At 37.6% G+C, this 17,015-nt stretch overlaps 1 protein-coding gene across 3 annotated transcripts in view; it reads left to right on the forward strand.

Annotated features, from left to right (window-relative positions):
* Nucleotides 1–1,445: 1,445 nt before the first annotated feature.
* LOC138693317 (zinc finger protein 665-like) overlaps nt 1,446–17,015 on the forward strand; it is a 41,005-nt gene continuing 25,435 nt past the window's right edge. Inside the window, exons 1-4 of one of the 3 annotated variants that reach the window (XM_069817203.1) lie at nt 1,446–1,978; nt 6,805–6,902; nt 11,379–11,516; nt 14,155–14,237. In XM_069817203.1, coding sequence (XP_069673304.1) covers nt 6,810–6,902; nt 11,379–11,516; nt 14,155–14,237 — 314 coding nt within the window. In that variant the 5' untranslated portion in view covers nt 1,446–1,978; nt 6,805–6,809. The remainder of the gene's footprint in view (nt 1,979–6,804; nt 6,903–11,378; nt 11,517–14,154; nt 14,238–17,015) is intronic. The other 2 variants (XM_069817204.1, XM_069817206.1) reach the window with 2 other exon arrangements.

Genomic DNA, 17,015 nt, shown 5'->3' on the forward strand with positions numbered 1-17,015 from the left:
CCAAAGAGGATTTCAACTTGGATAACATACAGTAGCTACATTTATCGACATTCAGCAAGCTTTTGATACTGTCTGGCACACTGGTTTATTATATAAACTTCACAATCTCATCATTCCTATAAATTATATTCAACTTATCGCCAGTTACCTTACCGATAGAACTTTTCGTGTTCAAAATGGACGCTGTCTCTCCAACGCTCACGTCATAACTGCAGGAGTTCCTCAAGGATCAGTTTTAAGTCCAACCCTGTACTGTGCATATGTCCGTGATATACCAATTCATCCCAAATGTAATCTTACGCTATACGCTGATGATACTGTTATTTATACGAAACATATAAACATTCATTTTGCTTGTCTACAAATGCAGGAAGCCTTAAATATTATTACACAATGGTCCACAAAATGGCGTCTTAAGATAAATGGCTCCAAGTCGCATGCAGTTGTTTTCACACGAAGATTTCTGCGGCAAGTACAGCCCTTAACCATTCAAAATGAAAACATACCTTTCACAACTACCGTCAAATATCTTGGAGTTTTTCTTGATAAGAGACTTACTTTTAAACATCACGTCTCACATATTCGTGAGAAGGCCTTCCAACGATATATGCTTCTTTACTCAATTTCAAGAGCTATACATCTTTAAACGTCAAAACCATGTTATACAAAGTTTTAATTCGATCCTACATGCCATTCTGTTGCGAAATATGGGCTCAAGCAAATGCGCGACATCTTCAACGACTAGACGGTCTTCAACGATCCATCTGTCGAACCATCACTGGAGCGGACTACCTCATCCGAAATAGCCAACTGTACGACGATCTTGGCATACTGTACTTCTCAGCTTATATCAAAACTCTTCGTACAAAATTTCTAGCATCCCTCCACAACCATCCAAATCCACTAATAAGTAGAAATATACCGATTCCTCTTACATGACATTATCAATTTGCTCCCTCTACTGTTGGTAGAGTTACGTTGCCTTGGAATATTTAAGCTGAAACTTGCCATATGATTTCCTACACTTCTTTTAAAAGGAAAGGGTCAAATCCGACCTGGTACTTAAGAAGAAACAATCTGTTCAAAAAAAAAAAAAAAGTCAGGGGAACGCTATGCTCCTCGCATCATCAACACCATCGTTGCAATCGATATGGATACACTTAGCCGTGTGTGGGACGAATTGAACTATCGGCTTGATGTCTGCAGGGTCACAAGGGAAGCCCATATCGAGCACCTGTAAGGTATGATTAAAAACTTGGAGAGTTTCTCCATATACTGCTATATATAAAATTTTTCTACGTTGAATCGTTTGCCCACAAATAATTTTCATAATCAGGGAAGTCATTTATATTCACGCTGTAATATATATATATATATATATATATATATATATATATATATATATATATATATATATATCTCTTAGGAACCTGAGAAATGTACGACAATTTTCATATGTTGGTACGACGGTTCCAATTCCTGTATCTGGCAACCCTGGCCATCTCGAACGGTTGATGATCTTGCCCCGAGCCTCTCGTAGCAATTTCGCGTTCCCGCCACGTCTCGCCCTGATGATGACATAGGCCTAAAACAATAAAATACTCATCAATAAACCGCATAAGTAATGAATCAATAATCCGGATTGTGTAAATACCCCGATGTTTATATGTTGATCTTTTATTTATTTAATTTTAGTGTAGCTGGGTTACGTAGCATCGGCCTAATAGTTCTTGATCGATTTCTGTGATCACGGATCACTTGATTGTAATAAAAGCTGGAGGACTAACCTCCATCTAGACTCTTTTTTAAATTGAAAATGGTACCACGGCCACCTTGATCACTTTATCCTGAACATCCTGTGAAATGAATATGTAATATATTATTATCCCAATTATTATGAATATGGAACGTGGCTAATGCTGCAGATCGACAGCTGAAATAGATATAGGCTATAAAACCATCATATTCTTGCACAAAGGTAAGCATATTGTTACACTGTATTCCATATAAGCGTAAGTAACGTGAGCAATTCTTCACAACCGGACTTTCACCCAATCTAATGCTAGTTTACACGGCGAAAGTTTAGAGCGAGGGAAGGTCTAAGTATCAGGAGAGCTATCTAACGGAATGTTTACACGGTGACAGAATATAGCTTCTCTAAACCCATTAGCGAGCTCTCAAAGATTTATATAACTCTGAACTCACTCTACGGACCGTTTACATGGTGCAGACAGTTTAGAGTGAAAGAAAGTGTTGAGAGCATGTAGAGAAGAACAGGCTGGTCAGTGTGCTTACAACTATGGCAGAAACACAATGTATTGCTCATGTAAAATGTATTAAGTTTCTTTGATTATGTTGGATAAGATAGTGTGTGTGAATTGAACAACAGGAAGGTAGTGCCTGAATTTATAATATGCAATATCTTTTCATATCAAGAATGACAACCATTTAATTTAATATAATTGAGACGTAGAAGTTTTGAAATTATGTCTATTGACCATAAAATATTGTACGAAGAATTTAATACGCAACGGTGAGTCCTTTAAATGCCCCAAATATCAACGTCAGTAAGTGTTCTGCTACGAATATCTAGAACCGTACAGCGCTCTGAGCGGCGGAATTTGCGCGTGTACATTTACACGGCGAGCGTTTAGAGAAGAGAGCTAGAGATGATAGCTGAGTATAGCTCGTGCGGAACCTGGTGAAGCTTGGAGGGAGAGAGCAGTAAGAAAACGTTTAGTTTCTTAACTTAAAAATGTTAATGTGTCTCCCCTTGGTAACACGGCACATATCAAGCCTATAGTCAAGTTCCACGTAGGTACGCGGATTTTCCGATCACTAGATTCAGAGATTATGTCTGTTCACCTTACCAGAAAGTTGAAAAGTGACGTCGTCAGAAAACACCACGGAACGAATAAATTTAATCATCGTTTTCAATTAAAAACTGCATACTTGTGCAAAAAAATTTCTTCGTAGCACTTTGTCCTCTAGTTTTAGGGCTTGCAGCAACTGTAGTGGGTACGGATGAAATCGCAACCACTTGCGAAGAGTCGTGCCTTCAAATCGGTGTACCATTTACGGATTTTAGGCCCACTTGATTGATCTGGGCCAAACTTTGTTCGGTAATGCCTTTGCACATTAATAACCGACTGGTTCTGTTCTCTATAGCAGCCATTTCGCCTCAGCAATGAACAAATTTGTTTATATGCGCTATTATAAGGCAGTGTTACCAAGTGGGAAAACAATGTTAATACGACTAAACTTTTTGAGTTTCTCTTTCCGTTAGTGCTGTTTTCATGCATCTTTGATTCACAGAACGTAAATTACATGTGTGCCGACTTGAGCTATAATTTGCACATTTTTGATCAAGACTATCAACTCTGCCCTTCGTGCAATTATAGTATTCTATATGAATAAATAAATAATGACCCGCCGAACAATATTAGTAATGCAAGTGCTATGCACTGTCAGGTTACACAACTGCTGACACACTACTCAGAAGTTAAATGAGTGCATGTGTCATATAAACGCACTGACCAGTCTATTCTTCTCTAAATGCTCTCTCCCAACACTTTCTCTCACTCTAAACTGTCTGCACCATGTAAACAGTCGGGAGAGCAACATTAGAGTTTAAAGTTATATAAATCTCATGAGAGCTTGCTAATGTGTTTAGAGAAGCTATATTCTGTCACCGTGTAAACACTCCGTTAGATAATTCTCCTGGTTCTTCAGAACTTCGCTCTGAACTGTCGCCATGTAAACGTAGCATGATTATTACTTTAGACCTGTATTTCAAGAGTTATGCGCCAGCTTGTATAATCTCGTACGCAACAGTCGCGAGAGTTAACGAAAAAGTTCAACTTAGCTGAATAATTTAGAGTAGCTATAATGAGAGCTGACAGTATATGCGACTTCTCTGTCCAAGGTGTTTACACGGCGAGAGCAGTTTTGAAGGCCGCTCTATTTAGACTCTCTATTTAGATATTAGAGTCAACTAGATACCTGCTCTCACAACCGTTTACACGGTGATACTCAGCTATAATCTCTAGCTCTCTTCTCTAAACTGTCGCCGTGTAAACGTAGCATAAGAGCACTGTACAAGGCAACTTGGCATCTCTAAAATTTCTCTTATAACTCCTTGATTGAAACAGATTAATTAGACAGAGACAGCAATACCCTCACCAACAGTCTGCTTGCAGACAGGAAAGAGCCTCCAGTTTTGTATAGAGCTCACTGGCACTGACATGTACTGCCAACATAACACACCAGACATCACTATGTTTTGTCGAGCGCTGCACTCAATCGCTATCATATTAATCTTCACATACACCACCGGGATAGAGTGCCTTGACGTCTTCTATAATAGCGTAGAAAGAATCTCGGCTGAGCCGTGAGCAATCCTTCTGCCATAAGTATTCCCAGAGGCGATTACTCAGGCCATCCTTTTGCATGCCTCCCCGAGACAGACGTTGTCTACGTGCAAGCCAAGTGTTTTCGATCAGATTAGTGCATGCACCAGTCACTGGCTCTAAAGTTCAGGCTGTGATTGTCATATGACGGACTGTTTAAAAAAAACATATAGGAAATAAAAGCCTAACCTAACCTGACCTGTCACAGTTCTGTATATGCAAGGCATAATAAAAGCCTAAACTAACCTAACCTAATCTGTCACAGATTCGTGCATGCAAGGCATAACAGAAGCCAAAACTAACTTAAACTGTCACAGTTTCGTACATGCCTGGCATAACAAAAATCTAACCTAACCTAATCTGTCAGTTTCGTGCATTGCAAGGCATAACAGAAGCCAAAACTAACTTAAATTGTCACAGTTTCGTACATGACTGGCATAACAAAAGTCTAAACTAACCTAACCTGTCACAGTTTGATTTATGGAAGGTATAATAAAAGCATAACCTAACCTGTCACAGTTTCGTACATGCAAGGCATAATAAAAGCTTAAACTAACGTAACCTGTCACAGATTCGTGTATGGAAGGCATAACATAAGCCAAAAGTAACATAACCTGTCACATGTTTCGTATATACCTGACATAACAAAAGTCTTAACTAACCTAACCTGTCACAGTTTCGTTTATGCAAGGTATAATAAAGACCTAAACTTACCTAACATAACTGTCACAGTTTCGTATATGCAAGGCATAATAAAAGCCTAAAGTAACCTAACCTAACCTGTCACAGTTTCGTATATACATGGCATAATAAAAATCTACCCTGTCATAAAATCCATTTTCTTACCTGTACACAAAGTGGACACTCCATATTTGCGGAAAGCAGACCTTTCTCTTGATAGCTAGCACAGTTGTGCTTCTTTAGTTCTAATAATGCTCAGCGAAGTAAGATTAACGTAACGAACTACGGCAGTCATTTCGATAAAGCATTAACTATCAATTATCCTGCAGAAATCGTCATATTACAAGTGATTATATTTATATTTTTAAATTTCCGCTGAAAAATTGGAAACTAGGATGAAAGTTTGGTATTGTCATTTAAGTTATGTTACTATGATATGTAAGACAGTTGAAGGTGCATATCCACAGCAGGAAGGGAACTACCTCTGCACTCGCTTAACCTTCTATTGTTTTGCATTATCGTTGAATTGCTAGTATAATATACAGGGTGGACCACTCGATGTACCTAATTTCAATTGTATGTGACTGGTAGGCCTAAACAGTTGAAGATAGAAACTGCAATAACGTTTATATGAAAGGAGAACTCAACAAGTTTCGATATGCACATCACCATATATCTACGTGAGCTCCAGCTGTCACTATGACGATATCGAGGTGATGAACGATGTCTTGCCAAGCACGTTGGAGCATGTCTTCTGGAATGCTCTCTATAGCCTCTATGATGCGCTCCCGAAGATCACGAAGGTCTCTGACTGGGGTGGGGTACACTTTATTTTTGACGTAGCCCTAGAGAAAGAAATCGAGCGGTTTTAAATCCGGAGATCTCGGGGGGCCAAGCGATCGGTCCTCCCCTACCAATACAACGGCCAGGGAACACGTACAAACGTCATTGAACCAGTGTGGACAGCGCCATCTTGCTGGAAAAAGATGTTAGGCTACAGGTGTTCAGTTTGTGGAAAGAAGAACTGCTCCAGTACGTCAAGATATGTGGTACTGCACATAGTTTTCCCGTGAAGCTCTTCTTAATATCTTCCGCGGGCTTCGCTCATATGCGCATTGAACATTTGCAACCATTTCGTCGGATGTTGTACAACCACCACCATGCTTCTTCAACATCGATCCTGTAGCTAAAAATGTTTCGTGCCACTTCTTAATGCTTTTACCAGTTGGAACATCATGGTTAAACTCTCGCCGATACTCCCTTTGAACTCTGACAATTGATTTAAACTCTGCATACCACAACACAGTTTGCGCTTTCATCTGCGGTGTCGCCATTATGACAATCGATACAATCTACGAACCATCTACCATCTACCGACAGGATTCGAAACTTGTTGAGTTTTCTTTTCATATAAACATTAACTTAAAGTTCTATCTTCAACCCTTCACCAGTCACATACAATAGAAATTAGGTGCATTCGAGTGGTCCACTCTGTATTTCACTGGTTAACATCTTTCTCACAACTTCGTTCTTCAGTTCTCTGGCTTTGTTTGTAAGGTAAATACTGTAATATCTCTAGAATCAACATGGTCATCTGTGCTCGTTTATGTCTGTATTACGGAGATGTGCAGTTATTGTATCAAATGCTGTAAGTGAGTAAAGGTAGCTGACATATTCCATTTCAATTTGATTTTCTTAGTATTGTCTTTTTCAGTCGTGATGGACGTGATCAAGAAGGAACCTGAGATCGACTTTTTGGCAATAAAAAGAAGTAATAACACAGATATGGAAGACCAGAAACCTTTTTCTGAGGTATCTATCTATATTGAGATTGATTACTAATTACTATTTATTTTCTAATTACGTTGTTTATAACAATAGGCCTATAGCTTATCATGTGGCGGGAAAAGCACCCTAGAATGACTGAGCGTGACAGCCTACACAGGGAGGAAGCCGATCAGCCGACTGCTGGCCTCATGTCCGCATACCTCAGTGATGGTGCACTATTGTCCAACCAGTACAGGGATATCTTATGGTTACCATGATGTTCTGCCTTGCTGCTATTGCTGGTCCGCAGAACCACCTGTTGTATTTGCTCAAACTCATCAGAACCCTGGGTGGACTGCGGTATCATACAATGGTTAAAGCTTCATGACAAAATTTCTACCCTGGTGAAGACTCTTTGACTATTGTGCCTCGCAAATTCTATCTTAAACTGGAAGAATAGGTTATTTTTGATGGCATGCTACCAGTTTCATCAGGAAACAGATGATGCTGCTTAAAACATGGCACTCATTTATTTCTTACTGTGGCCATAGCTTTGAATCACAGTTTGAATAGCCTCCATTCGAACTTATCTGCTGTAATAATATGACGCGAAATGTCAGAGGTCGTAGATAATTGCTGCTCGAATCAAAATTTAAGGGAACGAACAGGTGAAAAATGTGGAAAAATGGAAAAAAATACAAATTTTTGTTTTTATGTTCATAATTTTATTTAAATATTCATACTTGTTTTGCTGATTTCGTGTTATTTAGGATGTTATTAAAGTTTTACACTAATTTTGTATTCAATTAGTTGTATATATTAGTGTGAATAAGTTAGTATAAGTGCATTAGGTTAGGAATCGTCACAATAACATTGAAGACCACGTGTATAACTCAACATTTAGCATTTTAGGCATAGTTTTAGTTTTCTAAACATGAATAGACTAAGTGACATTCATAATAAGGGCAAGAAACGATCAAAATATGCTAATAGGGCTAAAAATTTAGCAAATATAAGGTGGAAGAATGCCAAAACTATTGTGGAATGTGTGCAACAAGAAAATGTGTTAGGCCTAGTTGGTGATAATGAAGATCAAGTGTCAAAAGAAACAAATAATAAACAAAGTGCTAGTGAGATAAAGTTGATAAAATATGGCAACTTGCAGGAGAATTCAAATATAAGTGCCCCCCAGTGTAGTGAAGACTACACATTAGTGCATGTAAGTTTGTGGAGTGAACTGTATAAAGGAGTAAAATGTGGTGAATGTGGAATGGATAGTGCAAAAGCTGAGCTTACTGAACCATCAGGCTTTGCATTTAAAGTGATAGTGAAGTGTTATAATTGCAACACAGTGTTGAATGAAATGTATACAAGCCCTAAGGTAGGTAACACTGAGTCAACTCGACCTCCCTTCGATGTAAATAGGAGAATGGTCAACGCCTTTGTTACCATGGGAAAAGGACACTCTGCTATGGAACAACATTGTATGGCTATGGGTATGGCAGGTTTGAGCTCACCATCCTTCAACTCTCACCTGATAAAACTGACGGAAGAAAACAAACTTGTTAGACAACATGTGTTGAGAAATGCTCACTCTGCAGTTAGACGAGCTCACATGGAAGTGGACAGTTCTATTAGTGATAGTGATGTTATAAATATTGGTGTGTCATACGATGGCACATGGATGAAGCGTGGACATACATCAAAGTATGGTTTAGGTTTAATCATAGATATTTTAACAGGGCTAGTGTTAGATTTTGAAATAATGTCAAAATATTGCAGTACTTGTGAAAAGACAGAAAAAAAATGGATGTTGCAAGTGACGAATATAAACAGTGGTATCAAAGTCACAAAGATGCTGGTGTTTGTGAGAAAAATTTTGATGGATCTTCAAATGCCATGGAGATGAAAGCTGCAGAAATTCTCTGGACCCGGTCCATTAGGTTGTGTAATATGAGGTACACAACCTTATTGTCTGACGGGGATGCAAAAACACACCGTCACCTTCAGCAGCTTCAAGTTTATGGTGAAGGCATTGACATTAGAAAAGAAGAATGTGTGAACCACGTTGCTAAGAGAGTAGGTAAAGGTCTACAGAATATTGTTAGGGAATGGAGAGGGACAGATTCCTCAATCGGAGGCAAAAAAAAGGGAAGTCTGACTGCAGAAATGATACCTCGACTGCAAAATTACTACAGAAAGGCCATTATTGATAATATCCCCGATGTAAACAAGATGAAGAAAGCCATCTATGCAACACTTGACCATGCAATGTCCACGGATGACAAGCCCCTGCATTCAAGATGCCCTAGTGGTGAAAAGTCATGGTGCTTCTTCAACCGGGCCATTGCGAAGCAAGAAGCTGTTCCGAAGCATGACTTGAAAACCATGAAGACAGTGTTGCGACCTGATGTTGTGGCTAAAATCATGCCAGTGTACTGTAGACTAGCTAGTGATGAACTTCTTAGCAAGTGCACTGCAGGAAAAACTCAAAATGTGAATGAAAGTGTTCATAGTGTGATATGGCGGAAGTGCCCAAAAGAAATTTTTGTATAAAAAAAAAAAACTTGAAGTGGCTGTTACTTCTGCTGTGACTGAATTTAACATGGGTTGTACAGCAAACATTTCCATGAGAGATTTAGTGTCAACAGTGAAATTATCTCCTGCAGCATACAAAATTGGCAATAGGAGAGACAAGCGTCGACTGCAGCAAGCGGCTACTTCAACCAGTGAGAACTTCAAAACAAGCAGGAAGAAGCTACGTTTGTCAAAAAGTGTCACTGAAAGTAGGAAAAAGCAGCAGGAGGGGTCAACATATCAGGCAGGCGGGTTTTAAGCAATTTCCATAATGTGTAAGTACTCAAACATAGTGTTGTACTTTAAAACTTGATTTTCTCCCTTTTAAATTTTATTACATTTTAACATGTTCAAATTGCTCCATATGATGCATTTCTTAACCAATAGTGATGAAATTTTTACCACAAGCCCACATTACCTAAAGGAAAAAGACTGTCACATGGATTTTTAAAATATTTATTATTTGCCAAGATATAAATTGATTAAGATGCATGAAATCAATTTTTTTCTTTAAATTGGCACTCACCCAGTTTTGAATTTTTTTCTCAGTAACTAAGAAGTGCTAACTAAAAATCATGTGATAGATGTTTTATTATTGTTAGAGGAACTGTTCTATATTTTTTTTAAATTCATAATGTTAAGCGTTCATCATGCAGCATTTTTTAAATATTAATTAGTATTAATTGGTAAATAATTAATTTCTTCAAAACTAATTAAGATACATTGATGAAATTTATAGGGATGTTTTAAATACATATCAGCACTCTGTGGTAAAAATTTCAGTCCATTAGCATCACAAATGCATAATTTGAATATTTCACCTGTTCATTCCCTTAAGAGAACAACTCTGTTATTTTCCGCCACTGATTATCCTCAGATGAAACATCTCATTTTAAAACAAGTTTCACAATTCTTGGCTTACATTTTCTATAATGACTTATCAGTCATACAGAAGTGAAATGTATTTGTATGCGGGAATATAGAAGAAATTAAGCATGTACTAAAACAAAACAATTTTATATTATGGACCTATTCTTTTACATGCTGCATTATGGGCTTTTTGTACAAATTATGTCACTACTGACTCTGGATTGTGTACACGTGTGTTTGTTGACATCAGGATTTAATAATAGAGTAGAGAGGATTAAAATTAGTCACAGGTTACTCGTGAACAACTACTTATGGTAGCTCTCATAATTATACGATGAAAGAGTAATGGAACGGAGAAAAATTCTCTCCAGCACCGGGATTTGAACCTGGGTTTTCAGCTCTACGTGCTGATGCTTTATCCACTAAGCTACACCGGATACCCACCCTGGCGCTGGACAGAACTGTCTCAGTTTTAAGTTCCAACTCTTGGGTTCCCTCTAGTGGCCACCCTCTGCACTACATCATAGATGTGTATGAACGTAGGACTGAAGTCCACACATGTGGTGAGGTGCACTCGTTATGAGTGACTAGTTGGCCGGGATCCGACAGAATAAGCGCTATCTTAAATCACAAAGTGATTTACACATATCATATATATTATTTTAATGCACCGAAGTACATATGATATTTCCATGCAGATATTCATCATACGATGAAAGAGTAATGGAACGGAGAAAAATTCTCTCCGGCGCTAGGATTTGAACCTGGGTTTTCAGCTCTACGTGCTGATGCTTTATCCACTAAGCCACACTGGATACCCACCCCGGTGAACTTAAAACTGAGACGATTCTGTCCAGTAGTGCCAGGGTGGGTATCCAGTGTGGCTTAGTGGATAAAGCATCAGCACGTAGAGCTGAAAACCCAGGTTCAAATCCCGGCTCCAGAGAGAATTTTTCTCCGTTCCATTACTCTTTCATCATATGATGACGCAGAATATCTGCATGGAAATATCATATGTACTTCGGTACATTAAATTAATAAATATATCTCATAATTATGTTTTATGTGTTGCAGGAAGGAAATGTATTAGATCTGCAAGTGATTGAAATAAAAACGGAATGTGTGGACCACAGCTATGATGTAAAAACCGAGATGACATTTGATGAAACTTCTGTGCAAATTGACTTTTCTTTTGTGAAAAGTGAAGCTGAGGTGAGTGCGTTTTATGAAGCATATTGTTCGGTAATTCTTCCTGTGTTAGTTGTTGACTGATGTGGCTGCTAGAGGCAGGTGACCAAGGGTTACGGTTGTTGCTCTCATGATGTCCATTTCTGCATTCTGTAGTCCTTCGTGAATTTTTTCCGTCCAATTTGTGTTTTGTGCCTGGTGTAGGAAATACACTTACTAATTAGATTTCTTGTAAAATTTTGTCTTTAAATTCCTTTGATAACTAAAGTCCACATGATTGTTGTCTGATTCTTGGAACCAATTGGTAGTAAATAAGCATGAAGTCACAATTAACAAAGACATCATCAGAGTTTCTTTGCCGTCCTCCTCCACTCTGCAGTAGCTAACTCACTCATCTGATTGTTACATGGAGAGGAAGAATTAATCATGTAACTCGTGCGATAAACCAACAGACTGGATTGCCAACAATAATATCAAACCAGACTTTAATAGGCCATAAGTGAAGTAATTGTACATAATAGTAGGTGGGAGAGTCCCCCTGAATATTCACACGTGAGACAATTTCTTCAATAGGGATATCCTGAACTAGCACCAACAGATAGTGCACGTGTACTATGAGGGATGCGCTTTGCGTGTGCATTTGTTTTTCGGTATATAAACATTGAGGATCTATGTAGTTTATTAGTATATTAGATACTCTTAAAAACAACTAAAAATGGCAAATTTTTGTTATGTTCTTATATGTAAAAACCAGGGAAAGCTTTTTGTCTTCAATCAGGTCCCGAAATATTCTGTATATATGCTTTAAACTTTAAAAAAAATATAAGTAATAAAATTGGGCCTCGAAATAAATAAATAAAAGTAACTACTTCAAGTAAGGAATTGCTGACTATAGTTTCATTTTGGAAGAGGAAAAAGAAAAATTTATAAGAACATATGCAACCTCGACAGCGAGCTATGTTAGCTTAGATTAGTTGTAGGAGTCTCCGAATTTTGTGTCTACAGTAAACTCTCGATAAACTGGAATGTTTATTATCCAGGACGATCCCTAGTGGAATCCATTTCGTGAATAATGTTTTTAATATACTGTACCCTAATTATTAAAGCCATGTTTTAAGTTCAAATTTTCAAAATCATCCCACACAGTATTCAAAACTGCATGTCCTTAACCTACAAAACACACTAATAATCGTGATACTATTGCGATCATATTATATCATCCTATTAATAATTGCATTTGATCTTTCTGCAACTACAGAAAAAATACAAGGAATTCAATCTCGATAGTCTCTTCCCTATAAAAAAACACATTGGTGGCTGCATATCCTGTTTTTAGCATACGGTTCTTAAATATTAATTATTAAAGAGGGCAATATTCACTTTCGACTTACTTACATACTTACAAATGGCTTTTAAGGAACCCGAAGGTTCATTGCCGCCCTCACATAAGCCCGCCATCGGTCCCTATCCTGTGCAAGATTAATCCAGTCTCTATCATCATATCCCACCTCCCTGAAATCCATTTTAATATTATCCTCCCATCTACGTCTCGGCCTCCCCAAAGGTCTTTTTCCCTCCGGTCTCCCAACTAACACTCTATATGCATTTCTTGATTCGCCCACATGTGCTACATGCCCTGCCCATCTCAAACGTCTGGATTTAATGTTCCTAATTATATGTCAGGTGAAGAATGCAATGCGTGCAGTTCTGCGTTGTGTAACTTTCTCCATTCTTCTGTAACTACATCCCGCTTAGCCCCAAATATTTTCCTAAGCACCTTATTCTCAAACACCCTTAACCTATGTTCCTCTCTCAGAGTGAGAGTATTCACTTTCGACATATTTCCTATTTTTTTATTTGTGCATATTGTTCTCAAAGTTCTCGTTTAGGTTCATGAACATTCAATTTACTTGTATTTATATTCTGCATACTGCAGATTTCCCCACCCATCTCGGAGAATCGCTCAATATTATACAGGTTTACGTTATTATTTATTGTAAATTAAATTAAATTATGAGGTAGGAAAATAGTGAATTATATTAAAGTATACTAGGTTATACAAAATAACTGTAAATATAATTTTGACACGCACAGAAAACCAACAAGCGGGAAAACGTAATCATCTGTAGCATATGGAAAAACATAGCCCACAACATGTTGCCCTGCATGGAACGCTCCTGCCTTCTGACGGTAAAAGTTCGCATAAGATATCCCTATTGTAGTTTACGCTAAGGAAACTGTTTTCCCTGGATTTTCAAATTCTTTTAGAGTTTTACTAACCTTCGTTCGTTTAGATTAGTTCTATGCTTCCTATAAATCAGGAAATACCTGAAATAGTTGCACAATTCCGTGCCAGAAATTTTCCATCACCAATTTTAACATAACAGTTTCATCAACTGTCAAGTTGCTCTTCCTGAATCCTACTCGCCTGTGACCAACTCAGAATATGATTTAAGTGTCGTTTTCTAATTGACTTATCGTTTATGCAATTGTTACTTAAAATGAGATATTTCTTGGAAAATGCCATAATATTTTGTTTCTATATTTCTTAAATATCTCCATTCTACACTAATGAAGTTTGAATTGTTTACTGGATTAGGTATGATTTAAAATCAAGTCTGCTGCATTGAAGCTACCTTTCTTTTTACATAATAATTTGCAGGAGGGGGCACATGAGTTAAATACAGTGGAGGAGGAGGTCAAACTGGAAATAATGGAAGAAGAGGATGAAGTCTTAACTGAGAGGTGAGTGAAGTGTGTGGGGCTTTACTTCGTTATTGGTTTCATTGCTTTACTGAAAGAATAATGACGAAGAATAGAAATTTGTAATTAGTTTGAACACAATTGTTGTTCAAATGAAGGACTCAATAGTCTGAATTGCCATGTCTATCTGTAAATCTGTATGTATGTGTATGTATGTATGTATGTATGTATGTATGTATGTATGTATGCCTTTCTCTATGGCTCTCTGTCTCTTTGTCTCTTTATCCATCTCTTTCTGTCTTTTCATCTATTCGTCCGTTTATTTGTGTGTGTGTGTGATTATCTATGTCTCCATCCTTTCCCCTATCCATCCATACATACATTCATCCACCAAAGCATCCACCAATCTGAATATATAAGTTCACTTATGAAAGCAGTTTTTGAGGATATTAACTTCTTTGTAAACGATTTGCTCCCATTCTCCCACTTGCAGTCTCCAAATCTTAAAAGTGGATGACAGTAATGTAATCCCTTCATATCTTCACTTCAAGGTTTCATTATTTGTACATCATTATATAGTGATTCAGTTGCTGGAGCATGTGGAACTAGTCAAGTATTTCTCATTTATTGTCATGCTGGCCAATGAACAAGACAATTTCGAAGAATCTATTAACTCGAAAAACATGTCTACTAAAATAGTAGTTCTGTCACATTTCAAAGCTCGTATTCAAGTCTGTCCGGACCCATAGCTCAAGTACAAAAGCAATCCGTAAAATTACTCGTATATCTACGCTGGTTAATGATGGTAAATGAGTTGCTCCTCGAAGCATCCACTGACACTGTGGAATTTCTGGTAGTGAAACTGTGGAAATATTGGCCAGGAAAGAATATCTTACTAATCAACAGGAAAATGCAGTCTATGTAACTTATACCTGAATGGAACCAGTGCTGGTTGCTATATGAGCATTTTGCTCAGCATAAAATTTAACAAATTCAAATGGTAATCGTACCAAAATACAAGGAGTTGTAAGTTTGTCCCTCTATCTAGCTGACATTTTAAGTGTACCAAAGCATTAGGGTTACTGTGCAACTTCCTTATTTTGGAATGATTGTTGAATTCCATTTGGGATCGCTCTTCAAGCACATGATTCACTGCATGATGCTATCGTATCGATTCAGCCACAGCATCCAGTTCTGAGGAAACCATACCTCCATCTGCCTGTGATGTTCTGCAGCTCCTCAGATTGAAGGCTTCTTTTCGCAATTCATGTGCGTGAATCTGCTGCATCTTTAACCTGAGGGACATACTGCCGTAGATTCCATGACTCGCCAAGGTGGTATCTGTCCGTGGGAGCTACACTCCACCGATCTAACCATAGTCAGTTTATTGAAGCCCCTGCGGCTTCTCTGGATATGTGCAGCTTCCACAGGTAAATGCGATCTGTAGGCGAATCCTGGAACCACGTCCACTATGTACTCCTGGTCAACCTGTAATTATTAAAGATGTTTAATGAAATGATGGTAGTGAAGGCGAAATGAGCCTGAGTCCAACGTCGAAAGTTATTCAGCAATTCTACTTTGAATGGTTGAGAGAAGATCTCGGAAAAAACCGCCAACCAGGATTTGAACCCGGCCTGCTCGTTTCACAGTCACCTTGGCTAACTGTTACTCCACAGTGGTGGAAAGTTTTGGCTATTACCCGCTAGAAGAAACTGCTTCATACAATGCATGGTACTCTGTAGAGAAAATATTTGTTACAACAATAGCTAACTTATGACAGAATAATTATTCTCATGTCTTTGTGAAGTCAGTGGACTTCTAATCCTATTTTCGTTTATTATTGCCTTTTGAACATTCCTAAATGTTTCCTTGAATGCAGATATTGCGTCAGACAACTTATACTCTTGTAAAAAAAAAACATATAATTTGTAGTACAAAAGCGAATTGAACTTTATACGGCTGGGAAATATTAAAACAGGTATAGACATTCTTCCCAAAATATATATATATATATATATATATATATATATATATATATATATATATATAGTGTTACATCAAAAGGCAACTGCAGATCTTATGAAAGAATGTGTTATCGCTTCAACTAGCCATATCAGGCCTCTCAAAACTTGTAACAGGAAAAACGCAATGTTGTGTACTTCAACAAAAATTCTGGTTATGTGATCACCAAAATCACACTATAAATGAAGAGGTAACTGTCAGAACGTGTTTTGTCACATTCCTTTTAAATTCGATATATTGGTACCAACGGTTTCTTTGTCAGCAATTACATCTTGTTCAATGTTATTTGTTCGGCAAGAAACATATTGTCCCATTGAAAAATGGTAAACAAAATCAGGGTTTCAAGCAAAAGAGGTTTTGTCCTCATCTTGTTTTTTAGATCAAAGAGTGTTTTCCCAACTGACCAATGAGTGCTTCTTTTTACAGACAGCTGAGTATACAACTTAGTCAAGTGGCGTGATCAGTGTTACCACTTATCAGTGTGTGATTGTTTGAGGTTAGTTCCACAATGAAGAAGTGTTACTCAGCAAATTAATAAAAGTCTAGTGATTAATAGTCAATTGATCATTGTGTTGTTTCGAAATGGAAGAAGCAGATGGTAGTGTGAATTGGTAAAAATACCAGTGAGATTAAGGAAAGATGAAGCAAAAGTTCTTCAAAGTCCGAAGTAAAAATATTAAGGTAGTCTCAGCTTAGGTAAGCTCTAGTTTTAATTCATGTACATACAATACAAAAAGGTTTTCTTGTATTAAATTTAAACCTAAACATTTAAAACATTCCAGTGAACAGTATTATAAG

The sequence above is a fragment of the Periplaneta americana genome, chromosome 17 (assembly GCF_040183065.1).
Source record: "Periplaneta americana isolate PAMFEO1 chromosome 17, P.americana_PAMFEO1_priV1, whole genome shotgun sequence".
NCBI classification, from domain to species: domain Eukaryota; kingdom Metazoa; phylum Arthropoda; class Insecta; order Blattodea; family Blattidae; genus Periplaneta; species Periplaneta americana.